The following is a 16,129-nucleotide window of genomic DNA, read 5'->3' as shown; positions in this document are numbered from 1 at the left end:
AGGAAAGTAAGGCCCTGTTTGGATGGTGAGTGATTGATATCTCATCACTCATCACCCAAAAATCATCACTCAAAACTCATCATCCTATAAATCATTTTTTATCACTTGAAAATCCCCAACTTATATCCAACATTGTTTAGCCCTTAAACTCAGTTGAGTTTTCATTCTAAAAAACTCAAAAATCTCAACTTTTTGTGGGACCCACGGATTGACTTGGTGCAATGGAAACAATACATCAAACCCAACACCCAATTGAAAAAACCCATCACCGTGCAAATCACAAAACATCAAACCAATCCACCATAGTAAATCTGGTTATTCACACCACCAACACCTTCAACACCACAACAAATTACACTATAAAGCTTAGAAAGAACTAAAAGAGGGAAAAAAGAGAGGAGAAAAGATTGTGAAAAGTGAAGGAAAAAAAAAAAAAAAGACGACGAGGTGATGATGAAGAGCACAAAAAATCAAAGAACAAAGCAAAAAAAAAAAAGTCTTGTATGATGAGAAAGGAGAGAGTTGGGAAGTCAAGTGGGCATAGATTTGACAACACACAAAACGTGGGGGCCCATTAGTTGAGTGATATTACAAAAGTGTCACCATAACTCTATTTTCATAACTCAAAAACACCATTTTTTTTTTTTTTTTCATTTTCACTAACTCATAACTCAATTTAGTAAGTTTTGGGGGATGAAAACAGAAAATGAAAACTCATCCAAACAAGTGTAACATGTGTGGGATCCACCAATTTTGAGTAATGAGTGATGAGTTTAGAGAGATAAGTGATGGAAAACATAAAATCTAAACATCCCCTAGATCATCCAAACATTAAGGCAAGCAAACATGTAAACATTAATCAAGCATGTGAGTCTTAATCAAGAAACTTTTGAGTTCAATTTCAAACACATGACCTAGTTATTTTGGTCTAATTATCACCATTTTAGAAAGATTCCATATATCGTTAAACAATTAAGACCATTTCAATTTAGCCAAAAAAAAGCTTTAAATAATTAAAACAAAAATGATGTGACATTATTTAATTAGACAAACTAAATACGTGTCACAAGTTTATACGACACTTAAACACAAATATGGATGAAAGGGCTACCGATGCAAACAAAATATAACTTTAAGGGATAAATCCAAATTCTAAAACTTCAAATCTAAATACCCTAAATTTTAGGGGTGTAATTTATACTTTAGCCAATAATTAAAATAGCACCTCAAGTTTATGTCCAAAGTCAGTGGATATGCCATTTGGAATTGGCATATGCTGCTAGGGGTCGAATAGAAACGCCAATACATGACGACATACCTTGGTATTTAAGAAATAGAAAGATTACTCAAATATCTTACCTTTCCTTATAAAGGCAATAGATTTGAGGGGAAAAAAATTGTCTATTCTTAGGAAAAATTCAATTTAACAAATACTACGCCCAGACACCCTATTTTATACCAAGCAATGCTTAAGTTCTTAAGGGCTTGTTTGGATGGAGGGAAGAAGGAGGGGAGTGGAGGAAAGTAGAGTAAAGTTGGTTAAAAATAAACTAATTTTGGGCTAAATCTACTACTCTACTCCCCTTCCCTCTCCTTCAATCCAAACAAATCATAACTCTAGTAACATCATAAAGGACACTTTGGCTTTGACATGTTGCATATTCAAAATTATAACAACTAAATCTTAATTTTGATAGTCAAACTTTGGCATCCAAACACATTTTGCTCATGGTTTTTTGGGCATTTTGAACCCCAAAATCCTCCTATTATGTCAATCAGATATTATGCATTATATGATCTATAAGCTTATATTTTATACATAATTTTAAACTACAAAAACTAGCAATTTAAACAATTTATTGATGGCACAACTATTAATCTTTAGTTTTCTAGAAATATTGCAAATATGGAGGATATGAGAAGAAAATATAATTCAATGGTGAAATTCTCAAAATTTATCTCCAATAAAAATATATTGAGTAAGGTTATAGTTTTAAGTTACAACCAATTTTGTATCTAAATTTTATCCTATTATCTCTAAGACACTCAATTTTTATTCCCTCAATTTCGAATCTCAACAAAGACATGATAGGAAGCAAGTATCAACCTAGAATGACAAAATTGACCAAATATTTCATTTTTAAAAATAAAAAATAAAAATAAGGGTACTCATTAAACAACAATATTAGAAAAGAAGGTGCTTCTCATGAATGGGCCCTTTTTTTTTTTTTTTTTTTTTTTTTTTTTTAAGGAAAGTTTAAACGGTGTAGTTTGCTAACATAGTGCCATAACAAGAATAGGTTGACTATCTCAAAAAAAAAAAAAAAAAAAAAAATTAGGTTGACTATTTTTACAAAGTAACCTTGGGGACTAATTTGACATTTTAAAGTAAAAGTTAAGGGACTAAATAGAATTTTACCAAAACAAAAAAAAAAAAAAAAAGAAAGAAAGAAAGAAAGAAAGAAAGAAAGAAAGAAAGGTAATTCAATAAATGATTGGTCAAACAAATATAAATAAATAAATATATTTATATATATATATATATATATAGAGAGAGAGAGAGAGCGAAGGTTGGGATTAAATTACATCTGGTGTAACTCTAAACAATATTACATCATTCAATATTTTTTTAATTGAATGTGAATTTTGACAAATCTACCGTTAGATTACATTATCTTCGTATATTCTCCGTACTTATAAATTTCCATAGTGATGAAAGATAAATAATCATATCATCAATCAATTGTTTAAATTCAAATTTTTGTAATTTAAAATAATAAATAAAAGATGAGTGTATGGATCGAAAAACAAATAACATTTAATTGACAAGAATGTTTAAAACATATAAAATATGTAATTCAACGGTAGAATTTTCAAAATATATATAAATTCTATAACAAGTTATTAGGTGGTGTAACATTTTTTGAACCCAATCCATATATATATATATATATTAATTATATTAAGATTTAGTTATTCATAGTGATAGTGAAATATTCCAAGAAGAACATTATATTATAATAATAATGGTAGGACATGCTTGACATGATTCATCCAAATTCTGGATGCCCATCAACCACGCGTAAAGGTCATGAAAAATTGGACTCTACGATCTTAAATTCCTCTCTGCTTCCATGAGATTTCACCGTAGTCCTCCCTCGGTGACGTGAGAGATCAAAGAAAGTATAATATAACCACAAATATTCATAGTCAACCAATAAAGTTGTATCCATCTTTCAAGTCAGAAAGATTTTTTTTTTTTAATATGCATAAGAGTTCTTCGTAAGCACTCTCTTCCTCTTGTAGTTTCTAAGCAATTGAAGCTAGATGTTGCTCTTCTTATTGTTTAATGAAATCGGGTATTATTCAAAAAAGAAAAGAAAAACTAATAATATTCTTATTATTCTTTTAAACTTTGTGATATGACAAAATGATGTCCCTTAATTTAGGACTTGTAAATTTTATTGATCTTCATGTACTTAAATTTTAAGAGATTTAGAGTTCAATCTCCGTCTATACCAAAAATTGATTAGTGTTTTGGTTTGATGATAAAGAGTTATCATTAGGAGCGGACGCTATAAATTGAAGTTCTCTCAAGAAAAAAAAGTTAAACGTACATCTTGATATTTTTGACAAAGACATATACGATTTAAATCCTATTTATCTTTTGTAACCATTGAATTAAAAAAAAAAATTGTTTTACATGTATTATTAATAATAAGTAGTTAAGTACTACATTTAAATCAACACTCTTTAGTTTCTAAAAAAAAAATCAACACTCTTATAGATCGTTAATTATTTTTCAAAAAAGTCTTATATAACTCATTATAATTGTTTAAAATAAATTTTGGAAAAATTATACTTTACTATCCTAAACTATACTCTAAATTATACTCTGCACCCTAAACTTTTCGAATATACATTTTGCACCTTAAACTACGATTATTGTTACACTTTGCATCTTGACGTTAAGTTTGCTATTAACTTGGAGTACTGGCCATTGAAATTCAAATTGGATTCCGAAAGTTGATGTGTATTATTATTATTATTATTATTATTATTATTATTATTATGTGTGTACATAAGTTAATGGTTTTCCATGTGTATTGTAAAATAAAATTTTTAGAGATGATACCAATAGAATCTTAATCATCAATAATAATATGATAATTAATTTATCTTCATACACGTGGACGGGGTTGGAGAATCCAATCAACCACTAATCATTTCTTAATAGCAACTTCTTACTCCTACTATTTTTTTTTTTTTTTTGAGTTAAACAAAAGCCCTTTTTCTAGAAGGAAAAAAGAGAGGCTACTTGTGTTAAAATAACAAGAATATATATATATATATATATATATGTTTATTTCATTGTTTCCTATTTATTTTATTTATTGTCACATAATAAATATTTATCATACAATTGGTGGTAGTAGGTTAAGCATTTAAAAATAAATTAGGATAAAGTTTTGCTCCAAAATGTTATAGAGGTATCTCATCCAATTCATTACATGATGATTTATAAAATTATGAATGTGTATTATTCATTTAATCAAGTTACATAACTCATTTGAAAAATGAGGCGACTATCTATATCATAATGCTAAATCTATAAATTATTTTACAAATTTTTATTTTTATTTTTATAAACTGCTAATATGATGAAGGATTAATGACAAATAAAAAAGTAATGTTGATTATTGACCTAGATGTGAACCAGTAAGAGTTGACTATAACAATAATTTGTAAAAATATTGTAAAATAGTTTGTGAATGTATATTACTCATAAAAAAATAGCGATATGACTAAAGTTACACAGTCTTTTCAATCACAATATACTCGGTTTGAGGATGATAGCTTTATATTAAGAGAAATGCTATGTTCACAATATTTTCATAATATATCCCAAATGTTGGCTCAATGCATGAAGTAACTAGGCAATTGCCTAAGGCCCCTAAATTTTTATTAATATAGACATCTTTGTACCAATGACAGTATTAATTAAGTCCCAAATATTCACCAATAAATAAAAAATCATTTTTTTTATCAAAGAAAAACTAGAAAAAAGAAAAATATTTCCATTGGATGTAATAATGACTGTTTGTTTTTCTTAGTTTTAAAGTGTAAAACTCATTAATCTCTTGTACCCAAATGTCGAAAGAATTAATTAATCTCATACTAGTAAATAAATTTATATTCAAATTTTATTTACAGATATTAAATATATATTTTTATTATTAATATTCAAAATATAAGAATATGCTTAGTCATCATGGGCCCTGTAGTGCCTTAAGTTAGCCTTGCAAATCCCATATGGTAGGCGCCTATTGATTGATACTAATAAACAAAAAAATAATTTAAGTAGCGAATTACAACCGTGTATTGAAAAACTTTTGTATATAATTTTGATAGGAAGGTTCTAAGGAAACTTTTACCTATACAACTAGAAAAAAAGTAGAAAAATTAGGGACATAAATCTCAATCCCCAACTGCCTTTCCTATTCCTAATCACCCTAACAACCCCACCCACACCACTCCCCCCTCAAACCAATCACAAAAAAAAGAAAAACAAAAAAAAAGACTCATTGTTGCAATTAAATTTAAACCCAAAAACCATGGGCATAAAAAAAAAATAAAAAAATAAAAACCCCTAAACAACCAAATTATCCCACCAAAGAATTTCTCATATTCCACCAAAACTTAAAAAACCAAAAAAAAAAAAAGAAAAAAAGAAAAAAAAAAGTGTTTTCAAAACCCCAAATAAACACGGAAACACCACTGAACAAAAAAAGGCTCTCTCCATTCTCTCTCTCTCTCTCTCTCTCTCTCTGCTTACTTCCACTATTTCAAAAATCACCAAAACCCTAACCCTAGTTTCTCTCTCTCACTGCAAAGCCACACATCATTAGGGTTTTTGATTCTCCACCCCATAAACACGCACATATTAGTACATATATATAATTATATAAAGCAAACAATTATAAATTTTCGAATATTTTGTTTTTTTTTTTTTTATTTAAATTTTTTGTGGGGTTTTTGAAATGGTCACTGGTATTGGTGGAGGCGGGTCACGAGTGATCGAGGGAGGCGGTGGGACTCAGAAACTGTCAGCAGGGGTGAGGAAGACGATCCAATCCATCAAAGAAATCGTGGGTAATCACTCTGAATTGGATATCTATGCGGCTTTGAAAGAAGCCAACATGGATCCTAATGAAACCACCCAGAAATTGCTCATCCAAGGTTTGCTTTCTTTTTCAATTTTTTTTTGGGTTTTCGGGTTTGTTTTGGTTAGTGGGTTTTTTTGCTTGTTTTGCTGATTCTGGGCTTGGAGGGTTGTGGTTTGTATGTGTTAATTTTTGTTCACATTGCTCTGTTTTTAGTTGGTTTTTAGGTTTCTGGGTTTGTTTTGGTTAATGGGTTTTTGTTGTTTTACTTATTCTAGGATTGAAAGTTGTGGTCTAATTAGTATGTGTTAAGTATGGTTCACATTGCTTTGTTTTTATTTGCTTCTTAGGTTTCTGGGTTTGCTTTGGTTAATGGGTTTTTGTTGTTTTACTTATTCTAGGATTGAAAGTTGTGGTTAAATTATTATGTGTTAATTATGGTTCACATTGCTTTGTTTTTATTTGCTTTTTAGGTTTCTGGGTTTGCTTTGGTTAATGGGTTTTTGTTGTTTTACTTATTCTAGGATTGAAAGTTGTGGTTTAATTATTATGTGTTAATTATGGTTCACATTGTTCTGTTTTTTTTCTGTTTTCCAATTTTTTCATTGGGTCCAGGTAAAGACAAGGGTCTTGATTAGATTTTTGGGTTTGCTTTGGTTAAAAGGGTTTTTCTTGGTTCACATTGGTTTTGACATAGGAAGCATGAACACTTCATTTAGGTTGCCGTACCCCTGTCGTATTTGTGTCCTAGTCGTGTCGTACCTGTGTAATTATTGTGTCATTGTGTCATACCGGCTGTATCATGTTATACTTTTTCAGAAATTACTATTGTCACTGAATTTGTCCATACCCGTATGCATGTCCATGTCTGTTCTTTCTAGGTTTTGACTGTGTTTCTTTTGGTTTTTTGGTTGTGTTTCTTGTGCAATTTGGGTATTGGGATTTTGTTGTTTCTTAGTTTTGGGTTTGGGAGTTGGTTAATGTTGTGTGTGTTGGGGGGGGGGGTTGTTTAGGGTTTACTTGTGTTAGATTTTGGGTCTCATCTGTGTTAGGTATTTAGTTTGTATTTTTTGTTGTTTTTCTGAGGTTTTGTTCATGGGAACTACTAAACGAAGGTAAATTTGCTATGTTTTTAACTTGTCTATAGACTATTGTGTTTGTTTTCTTTGGTTTAGTGTTCTTTGTTGTGTGCTTGATGTTATGTGTTGACATTGGTTTGTTATTGGTTGCATTTTGTACACTCAACTCTGCCTTACACACAACACAATTCAGAGTTTGTCAGGAAGCACTCTTTTGTGCACTCAGCTTCTGGCTTAACTTCTCATTTTGTTGAGATAATGTGATATCATTGTTAATGACTGATGAAAATTTGGGGTTCAGGAATAAATTTTTGCTAAAGATTGTGTGTCATGTCTAGAACTTAGCTGCCACTTTAAGCATGTGAGCCTGCATTGTGTCTGACCAATGGGCATTATTAGTTATGCACTCATACTGACTTAGAGGATTCATTATTAGATTTTGGAATTAAATACTACACAATAATTAAGTTATTTTAAAGCTAAAAGCTTGACACAAGTACTTTATTTCGTGCACAATTCCTTAAATGATTGCTCATTTTGGTTGCTTAAAACTTGTAGAATGGGATCAATAATACTTTGGACATGTTTTCTGTTATTTGATAACCAAGCAACAGAAACCTTAACTGTACCTAGCCTGATCCTATGTCATGTGGTATGCCCCACTTGGGAACGTGGCATAATGGAGGTTAGGCTAATCTACACGCTATATAGAATGCTTGTTTGGACAATCTTTTTGCCTAAAAAACAAATGTTTGGAACAAAAGTTATAGAATACTTCCTGAATTACCCTTTTTTTATATGAATTTTCATTTGTTATGATATGCACTTCTAATTGTAATATAATGAAATTTTCTTGTATTGTTACTTGTTTTTACTCAGATCCATTTCATGAGGTGAAGAGAAAAAGAGACAAGAGAAAGGAGGTATGACCTCGTGTGTTCTTTGTTTTTTAATGAACTATTCTTAATTCAGTCATTGTTTCTTGAATCATTCTCTATATTTTCTTTTTTTGGGTAAGTCATTCTCTATATGTTCTTTGACATGGAGGTTTATTAAAACATCATATATGGATGAATTTAATATTTGCTTGTGGGAAGTAGGAATATATTGAGTTTTATGCAATTTCTTAGGTCTTTGAACAGAGGAGCATAGTTCTTAGGGAAACAATTTATGGTTGGTTGTGCTGTAATAATGTGGCCTCTTCTGTGCAATGCACTGTCAGTTACCCTAAACAATGACATATTATTGCACCTTTAATCTTTTGAAAGATGTTGAGCTATCTACTTATTGTTGCTGTTTGAATTTTAACCATACTTTCACCTATTTGTTGGGTCTAGAGCCAGAATAACCCATAAATTATCTGTTGTTATCAGTTCCATATCTTTTGTATTCCATGAATGGAGTTTAATGACAACACCACACAAATGATGAAAATAGATTTATGCTTGTAATTTTCATGAGCTTGGAAAAGTGATTCTCTAGTTAAATATTTTAAATTAACTTAACTTTATTTTCATCTTATATTACCCATACAAGACTTGTTCTGAATTCATTTTTTATTTTTGGGTATCAAGTTAACGGAAAGTGATGTTTGTGTCTAAAAAGAGGCAGTAAGCATGTGCACTTTATCTATAGCTTATGTTGATATATGTGAACATAATAAGACTGCGCATAGGTTATCCTTGAGGCACTTTCTTGGTGCTTGTACTTATGAAAGTGGTTATTTGATTTATGAATGCAATGTGCAACTAAATTCTAGATCTCTTTGAACATTTGGCTAGTAAAAGAATTGTTTGACCTCTGAAAATGTGCCCCCCTTATGTTCTGTCTTCCCCTGAAATGAAAAACTTTGGTAGGGGTAACAGTTTTTAAGATACCTATTTGTAATCAGCTTTGTCTGGAGGCTTAAGATATCTATTTGTTCTGTTTCTAGAGTCTACACATAAGTTTTTCTTTTATATTAAATGTACTTCCTTCTTATTTAAAAATGTTAATTGTTTAAGAGGAATCTTGTGCTAAGTAACATCCTGTCAACAATGATATGTGCTTATGCTTAGAATATGGGGTACAAGGCTCCTGTGGATCCACGAAGACATTCTGAGAGTGTTGATCAAGGGATGAATGGTCAAGCAATGAAATTTCATACATTTTCTGATCGTAATGTCCGGAGAGGAGGCTATACACGGAAATCTGTACCTGGTAATTTTAGTGTCAATAGTTATTTATTAATATATTTTGTGTACTTTTGTTTTGTCTTGGTAAATAACTTGATTATTAATCTTTTAGACAAGGTACTGTGATTTTCAATTTTAGTGTTTTCTGAATATGCTTCTTACCCCTTCTTTTTATTTTTCTTTTCAAGGCTTAAAAATTACTCAGGAATATGAATTTTTAATAGATGGCAATAAACTCTGTCTAACTCTTAGTTTTAAAATCTAAATCAGAGCATTTGTTTTTAGTCCGTCAATTTGTAAAATACATTGCCTGGCCAAGTTTCTGATCTTACAATTCCTGGTTTTGTGTTTTTCCTATCCAAAGTACACATACTCAAGTATTTAATGACTGTAAGATTGATTTATTTTGAAGTGTATAATAGTTAACAAACAAAAGGTGTATGGTATACATGCTTTACAGCACATCATGATTGAAGTCCTTAGGATCAAAGTGCTAAGTATCAATTAGTTGTACAGCGAGCTTTAATGAATTCCTTTGAACTGAGTCTTGTTCTTTCATCCTTACACTGATTCCTGCTATAATTCTGGCATTACTGGACGTATTTAAACTTTTCTGGGCAGTGTTCTTTTATGCAATCCAAGAAGCTTTATTTTTACTTCAAATTCACATATGCACATGAGAAATTCGCATTTGCCCATAAATTATTTATACAAGTAGATAGTAGGCTTTATCTTTGTTGTGCTATAGACTGATTAATATTAGTTTCATACTATTTTCAGGCATCAAGTTCCGTGTTGTGAGAGACAACAGAGTTAATCGAAATGTGGATAGAGAAGTGAAGCCCGCTTTGCCGCAATGTACTACATCCACTAATGAGCAAGTGATCTCAAATGTTTCTGAAAAGGGGTATGATTCTTTATTGTTTGTATGTTAGCTGTATATAGTCTTATTTCTTTATCTGTGCCTCAATGTAAACGTAATATTATTGTGACCAATGAATCTATTGTCACATCTCTAGCATCTGTAAAAATAGTTTACCAATATATATTCCTTAATTTTGAATATAAAGAAAACAAACATAGAACTTTTTGTGGTGGCCTTCTTCAAAAGTGTTATATTTAATAAAAATTAATAGAATAGCAAAAGTAGTTCATGGGTTTTAAGCTTTTAGCTGAAGAATAGAAGCCTGAGAAGAATGATGGACAAAGAATTTTGAATTTTTTTTCTAGTCCATGTAGTATGCTCTATTTCTCCAGTCCAGCATATTATATCTACTGTATGATTGGTAGTTTGTGAAGTATAGAGTCTGTTTTAACTTAAAATGTGAGCTTATTTTCATCATCAGTTTATGGACAACTTTTAAAGCCTCACTTTTTCTAGGTATATAACTGTACTTTTACAATGAAAATAAGCTCTTCCAAATTTACTCTCAGACGGCAGAAATAAGAAATGAGATACAATGAAATGAAGTAAGTACAATGAATGAATCTTAGGATTAACAGAGTTTTAAGTGATGTACCCTCTGAAAGACATCACCTGGAAAACATGTTAGTGCCTGAAAAATCTTGGATAGAAATTTTTTAATTGAGAAGAATAGAGTAGACAAAATCAAGGGACTTAGTTGGTGTTTTTGCTTTTTTGTTTTCCCTGATAGTAGTATATGCTCATTGATAACTTGACAAAACTGGGACCAATATGAAACTGATTCCTATTGATGATAGGTCCTCTCTGTGGAATAAATAGATTTTGAGAACAATGAATTCAACTAATTCTGTGAAGGAGTGAGATTTTTTCCTGACTAAGCATTTATTCTGTACTGCATAATCATGTCATTCATATATGTCTCTTGTACTCTCTGCAGTTCATTAGGAACCTCAAGCAGTCAGAAGTCCTCTGGTGGACGGAGTTCATCTCGGACTTTGAATGGACCAACTGAGTCATACCCTAGACATGCTCAAGATGCCAATTCAAGTGACACTTATGGGAAAGGAGTATTAGGTGAAAAGCGGGCTTCAACTCCAAATGCTAGGGCTTCAACTCCAAATGCAAGGGCTTCAACTCCAAATGCAAGTTCACGGCTGCATGCGGTGAAGCCAAACAACTCTCAACCAAGTCCTGCAACTCTAGCATCAAGCAGTTCTGCTGTTGGGGTGTATTCCTCTTCTACAGACCCGGTTCATGTGCCATCTCCAGATTCCAGATCATCAGGCCCTGTTGGAGCTATTAAACGTGAAGTTGGTGTCGTCGGTGTTCGTCGACAGTCTTCTGAAAACTCTGTCAAACAGTCATCTGTACCAAGTAGTTCTTTCTCAAATTCAATTTTGGGAAAGGATGGTTCCTCTGCAGAATCATTTCGACCTCTCAATGCCATTTCCAGAACTGACCAACTCAGTCAAGCTACTACAACTGATTCTGTTATGCCCAGCATGCCAGTCAACCGCCCATTATTAAATAATCAGTATAGTAGCAGGCCACATCAACTTGTGGGTCATCAAAAAGGTACATTTGTCAAACATGAGCTATATTGTTAATTGAATGTCCCTTGAAAGTGATCATTGAGCTCTAGCTCAAATGGCCTCTATCTATAAGAATAGGGTGGACAGTAGTTAAGGGTTCTAGACCTACTAGGTGTATGTATAACTTGCTATTTTTTTTAAAAAAATAGAAATATTTCTTCAAAATGAAGTTGTCTACCCTCACTAGATTTTGATTGCTTGAAATTTGTTAGTGCAAGTTTAGGAATAAACTTATGTAATCCTCTATTAGTCAAAGTTTCAGGCATAGGAATTATGAGTTTTTGATGCCATGCTAAAGTTCTAATTTCTTTCTGGTCATGGTTAAATAGATCCACTTTTGGCAAGATGGCATTAACATGTGAATAGATGCACTTGTGTATTTATCCCATTTTTTTTGGAAAAGCTTGATTTAATTCAAGTTGACTGAGTGAAAAGAAAGTGGAAGGCTTAAAACAATATAGTTAAAAGTAACGAAGAAGGAATTCTCTAGGCTACCTTTGGTACATCAAAGGGTTTTTTTTTTTTTTTGACCTATCCCAAAAAAACCTTTGGTATACACTGTACATGAGGTGGTCTTGTTTTTTCAATAAAATTTGATTATTTATATAAAAAAAGTAATGAAGAAGGATATGCCAAAGAGGAAGGTTACAGAGATTATGATTTTAGATAAGTTAGAAAGGCAAACACAGATTATTGTGGTCTACCCCGATTAGTTGATTTTACATCTTTATCAAATGATTTGATGCATTAAAGTAGCCGCTTATCTTCTCTTAGTTATGCATACCTCTATTGCTCCAATTTGCTCAAAAGTAATTGGAGAAATTACTTTTACTTTGTTGGTAATAGTTGCCATTTTACTTGTAAAGGAATGATGTCAACCATTAAAGATTGTGCAATTGTTTCTTATTTGTGAAAGGGGATCTATTTTCATCAGTAGATCCTTTGATTCGTGAAATGATCATGAATTTTAATGCAGTCTCTCAGCATAAGTGGAAACCTAAATCAAGCCAAAAGTCAGCTGTTAGCAACCCTGGAGTGATTGGAACACCTACAAAATCTGTTTCGCCTCCTGCTGAGAAATCCAAGGATTTGGAATCTGAAGCAGCTACGCTGCAAGATAAGCTTTCACGAGCACACATCTATGAAAATCAGAATGTGATCATAGCACAGCATATTCGAGTCCCTGAAACTGATAGATGTCAGCTGACCTTTGGTAGCATTGGGACAGAGTTTGATTCTTCAATGAATCTTGCTTCTGGACTACAAGCAGTGGGAACTACAGAAGAATTAAACGGTGAAGCTGCTGCAAGGTTGGTGTTATTTTCTAAATACTGTAAATTTACAAATGAGCTGGTGTAATACTTTGGAAATCTATTCTTGAGGATAGCTTTGTATATACATCCTGTGTACATAAAGTTTATTTTCTTTTTCAATAATTTTTTTACTTATTAAAAAAAATTGGACATCCGAAATGATCATTTCTGTAAATACTTTTTTTTTTTTTTTTTTTTTTTTTTTTTTTTTTTCTTTTTGAAATTTATCTGAGCAATTTGGATATTCAGTGATTTCCTTCAATAGAATATATAACTTGGGCAAGTATTAATATGTTAATTGTGATGGCAGTTTATTGGTGTCAGCTCCAGAGTCTTCCGGTGAGGATGTTTCTGGTGGCAAGACGGCAGAGTTACTTGATGACCAAGTTAGAAATTCTGGATCTGATTCTCCGGCATCTGGTGTGGCTGTTGAGCATCAATTGTCTGATAAAAAAGAATCCACAAGCCCTCAGAATTTGGAGAATTATGCAGATATTGGTTTGGTTCGAGAGAACAGTCCATCCTATGCCCCTTCAGAATCACAGCAGCATCAAGATCCTCCTGAACTACCAGGTTTTTCGGTGAGTTCATTTTTCTGATTTCCACCTCATGTAAATTTTACTTGCTATATCAATGTGTATACAAAAATTATTGATATTATTGCATGCATGTTATTTCACTTTTTACTATGATCCAATATGACGTGTTGGTTTTCATGTAGGCATATGATCCTCAAACTGGTTATGATTTGACCCCCTATTTTAGACCCTCCACAATGGATGAAACTGTACGGGGTCAGGGTCTTCCATCTCCTCAGGAGGTAAATTTGAATGCTTATCATTGTTTGATGGAAAATATTTTGCTTCTCATATCACTACACACTTGTATGAACAAAACCTGTTTTGATTTAATATTTATTTTTATGGATGCACTACAGCAGCTTAGGTACGTCTCATCTTGTAGGGAGTGTGTTGATATACAAAGGATATTTTACAGAACATTATAATTGTTTGCCAACTGATCTTTAGTAGTGAATCTAGTGATCAATAAACAACTTTCTAAGTTACTCAAATCTGGATTATTTTTTGAAAGTTTGGTCTTTTTGTTAAAAAAAAAAATGTAAAGGGCTTTTCCCTTCAGCTATAATTCTGCAATGTGCTATGCAAAACCAATTTATTTTGACATGGTACATCTATTAATATTTTGATGCTACCAGTTTAATTGATTTTTTTCTCTCGTACGACTTCAGGCTTTAAGCTCACATACTGCCAACAGCATCCCTGCATCAACAATTGCTATGGTACAACAGCAGCAACAGCCACCTGTAGCACAGATGTACCCACAATTTCATGTTTCCCATTTTGCTAATCTTATGCCATACCACCGTCAGTTTCCTCCTCCAGTCTATGTTTCGCCAATGGCCATGCCTGGCTACTCTAGTAACCCAGCCTATCCTCACCCATCAAATGGTAGCAGTTACTTGCTGATGCCTGGAGGTAGTTCCCATTTAAATGCAAACAGCCTGAAGTACGGAATTCAACAGTTTAAGCCTGTTCCTGCTGGCAGTCCCACAGGGTTTGGAAATTTTACTAATCCAACGGGATATGCTATCAATGCTCCTGGTGTAGTTGGTGGTGCAACTGGGCTTGATGATTCATCTCGAATCAAATACAAAGATGGAAATCTTTATGTGCCAAATCCACAGGTAAAAATACATATCTTATTTTTTTTATTTGATGCATTAAACAATTGCATTTAGTGGCTTACTTCAAATAAGTTTAATATGGAGGCCCTAGTTATAATCTTGCATGTCCTGTTATATCTTAGCAATCCTATTTCTAGCATTGTTGTCCAATACCTTAGTTCATAAAGGAAACAAATTGGTTTCCAAATTTGTACTCATAACTAAGAGAAACGTGTCTAGAAATTATAATATTGATGTTGATTATGTTCTCTTTTACGGGTTCATGTATAGGTATATTAATTTGTTATGAAGTGTTGGATGCTGACTTGTTCAATTAGAAACCAGCTGATGATGGTGCTCAGTCCCTATTACCTCATCTTTTAGCATTTTGTTGTGTTGTGTATAATGTAGTCAGTGCCTGCCATTTGGATGTGAATCTCTGTTAAAAACTTTCACTGGATAGTAAAAAACTTTCACTGGATAGTAATCTATGTATTTGAATTTGGTTAAGCTCTGCAATGCATGCACAAGTTTGCATTAGAGACATGTCCACTTTGATTGTACCTTGCCTGTGCTTGGGTTTCTTCTCTCTTAACCTTTGATGTTTTTAATCAAATAAATTTTAGTTTTCCTATGTTCGGGAGCAACTAGAATGCATCTATTTTGGGATTTTCATTTTTGTGAGGATTAGAACTAAGCTGGTAATTTGAATATTTGAAACTGCAGGCCGAGCCATCCGAAATTTGGATTCAGAACCCTAGAGAGCTTCCAGGGATGCAATCCACTCCATACTACAACATGCCAGGGCAATCGCCTCATGGTGCTTATATGCCATCCCACACGGGTCATGCTTCCTTTAATGCAGCTGCTGCACAGTCTTCTCATATGCAATTTCCGGGTATGTACCATCCTCCTCCACAGCCTGGTACACTTGGTAATCCACACCACTTAGGCCCTCCTATGGGTGGTAATGTTGGTGTTGGTGTGGCTGCAGCTGCTCCGGGGGCGCAGGTTGGTGCCTATCAGCAGCCCCAACTGGGTCATCTCAATTGGACAACAAACTTCTGAAAGAAAATGTGAATTTAACCCCTTCGCATGTAAGCGATTGAAGTAGCTATAGAAAATTTTCGATTTTCTTTGTGAAATGAATAACCAATTTCTTTTCTATCAAATGCATCGGGTGGTGTTCGGCTTTCAA

General features: G+C 32.6%; 1 protein-coding gene and 1 non-coding gene across 2 annotated transcripts; both read left to right on the top strand.

Moving 5' to 3' along the window:
* Positions 1-5,770: 5,770 nt before the first annotated feature.
* Positions 5,771-16,129, top strand: LOC126724979 (GBF-interacting protein 1-like). The gene is made up of 10 exons (XM_050429441.1): positions 5,771-6,240; positions 8,123-8,166; positions 9,301-9,442; positions 10,198-10,324; positions 11,280-11,917; positions 12,911-13,244; positions 13,558-13,828; positions 13,969-14,067; positions 14,497-14,952; positions 15,658-16,129. The coding sequence occupies exons 1-10, from the start codon at positions 6,042-6,044 to the stop codon at positions 15,997-15,999; spliced, it is 2,652 nt and encodes an 883-aa protein (XP_050285398.1). The 5' UTR covers positions 5,771-6,041; the 3' UTR covers positions 16,000-16,129.
* Positions 8,563-8,667, top strand: LOC126732036 (small nucleolar RNA snoR97). The gene has a single exon (XR_007659222.1). It is a non-coding gene; the product is annotated as a small nucleolar RNA snoR97 (small nucleolar RNA).

The sequence above is a fragment of the Quercus robur genome, chromosome 5 (assembly GCF_932294415.1).
Source record: "Quercus robur chromosome 5, dhQueRobu3.1, whole genome shotgun sequence".
NCBI classification, from domain to species: domain Eukaryota; kingdom Viridiplantae; phylum Streptophyta; class Magnoliopsida; order Fagales; family Fagaceae; genus Quercus; species Quercus robur.
Note: the sequence above shows the minus strand (reverse complement) of the source record. Positions and strands in the feature narration are given on the sequence as shown.

Bases quoted from the DNA above. Each gene is read 5' to 3' on its own strand.
- LOC126724979 (XM_050429441.1), top strand. From the start codon at position 6,042: ATGGTCACTGGTATTGGTGGAGGCGGGTCACGAGTGATCGAGGGAGGC. The intron at 6,241-8,122 runs GTTTGCTTTCTT...GTTTTTACTCAG, and splicing joins CCAGAAATTGCTCATCCAAG to ATCCATTTCATGAGGTGAAG. The intron at 10,325-11,279 runs GTATGATTCTTT...TACTCTCTGCAG, and splicing joins TCAAATGTTTCTGAAAAGGG to TTCATTAGGAACCTCAAGCA.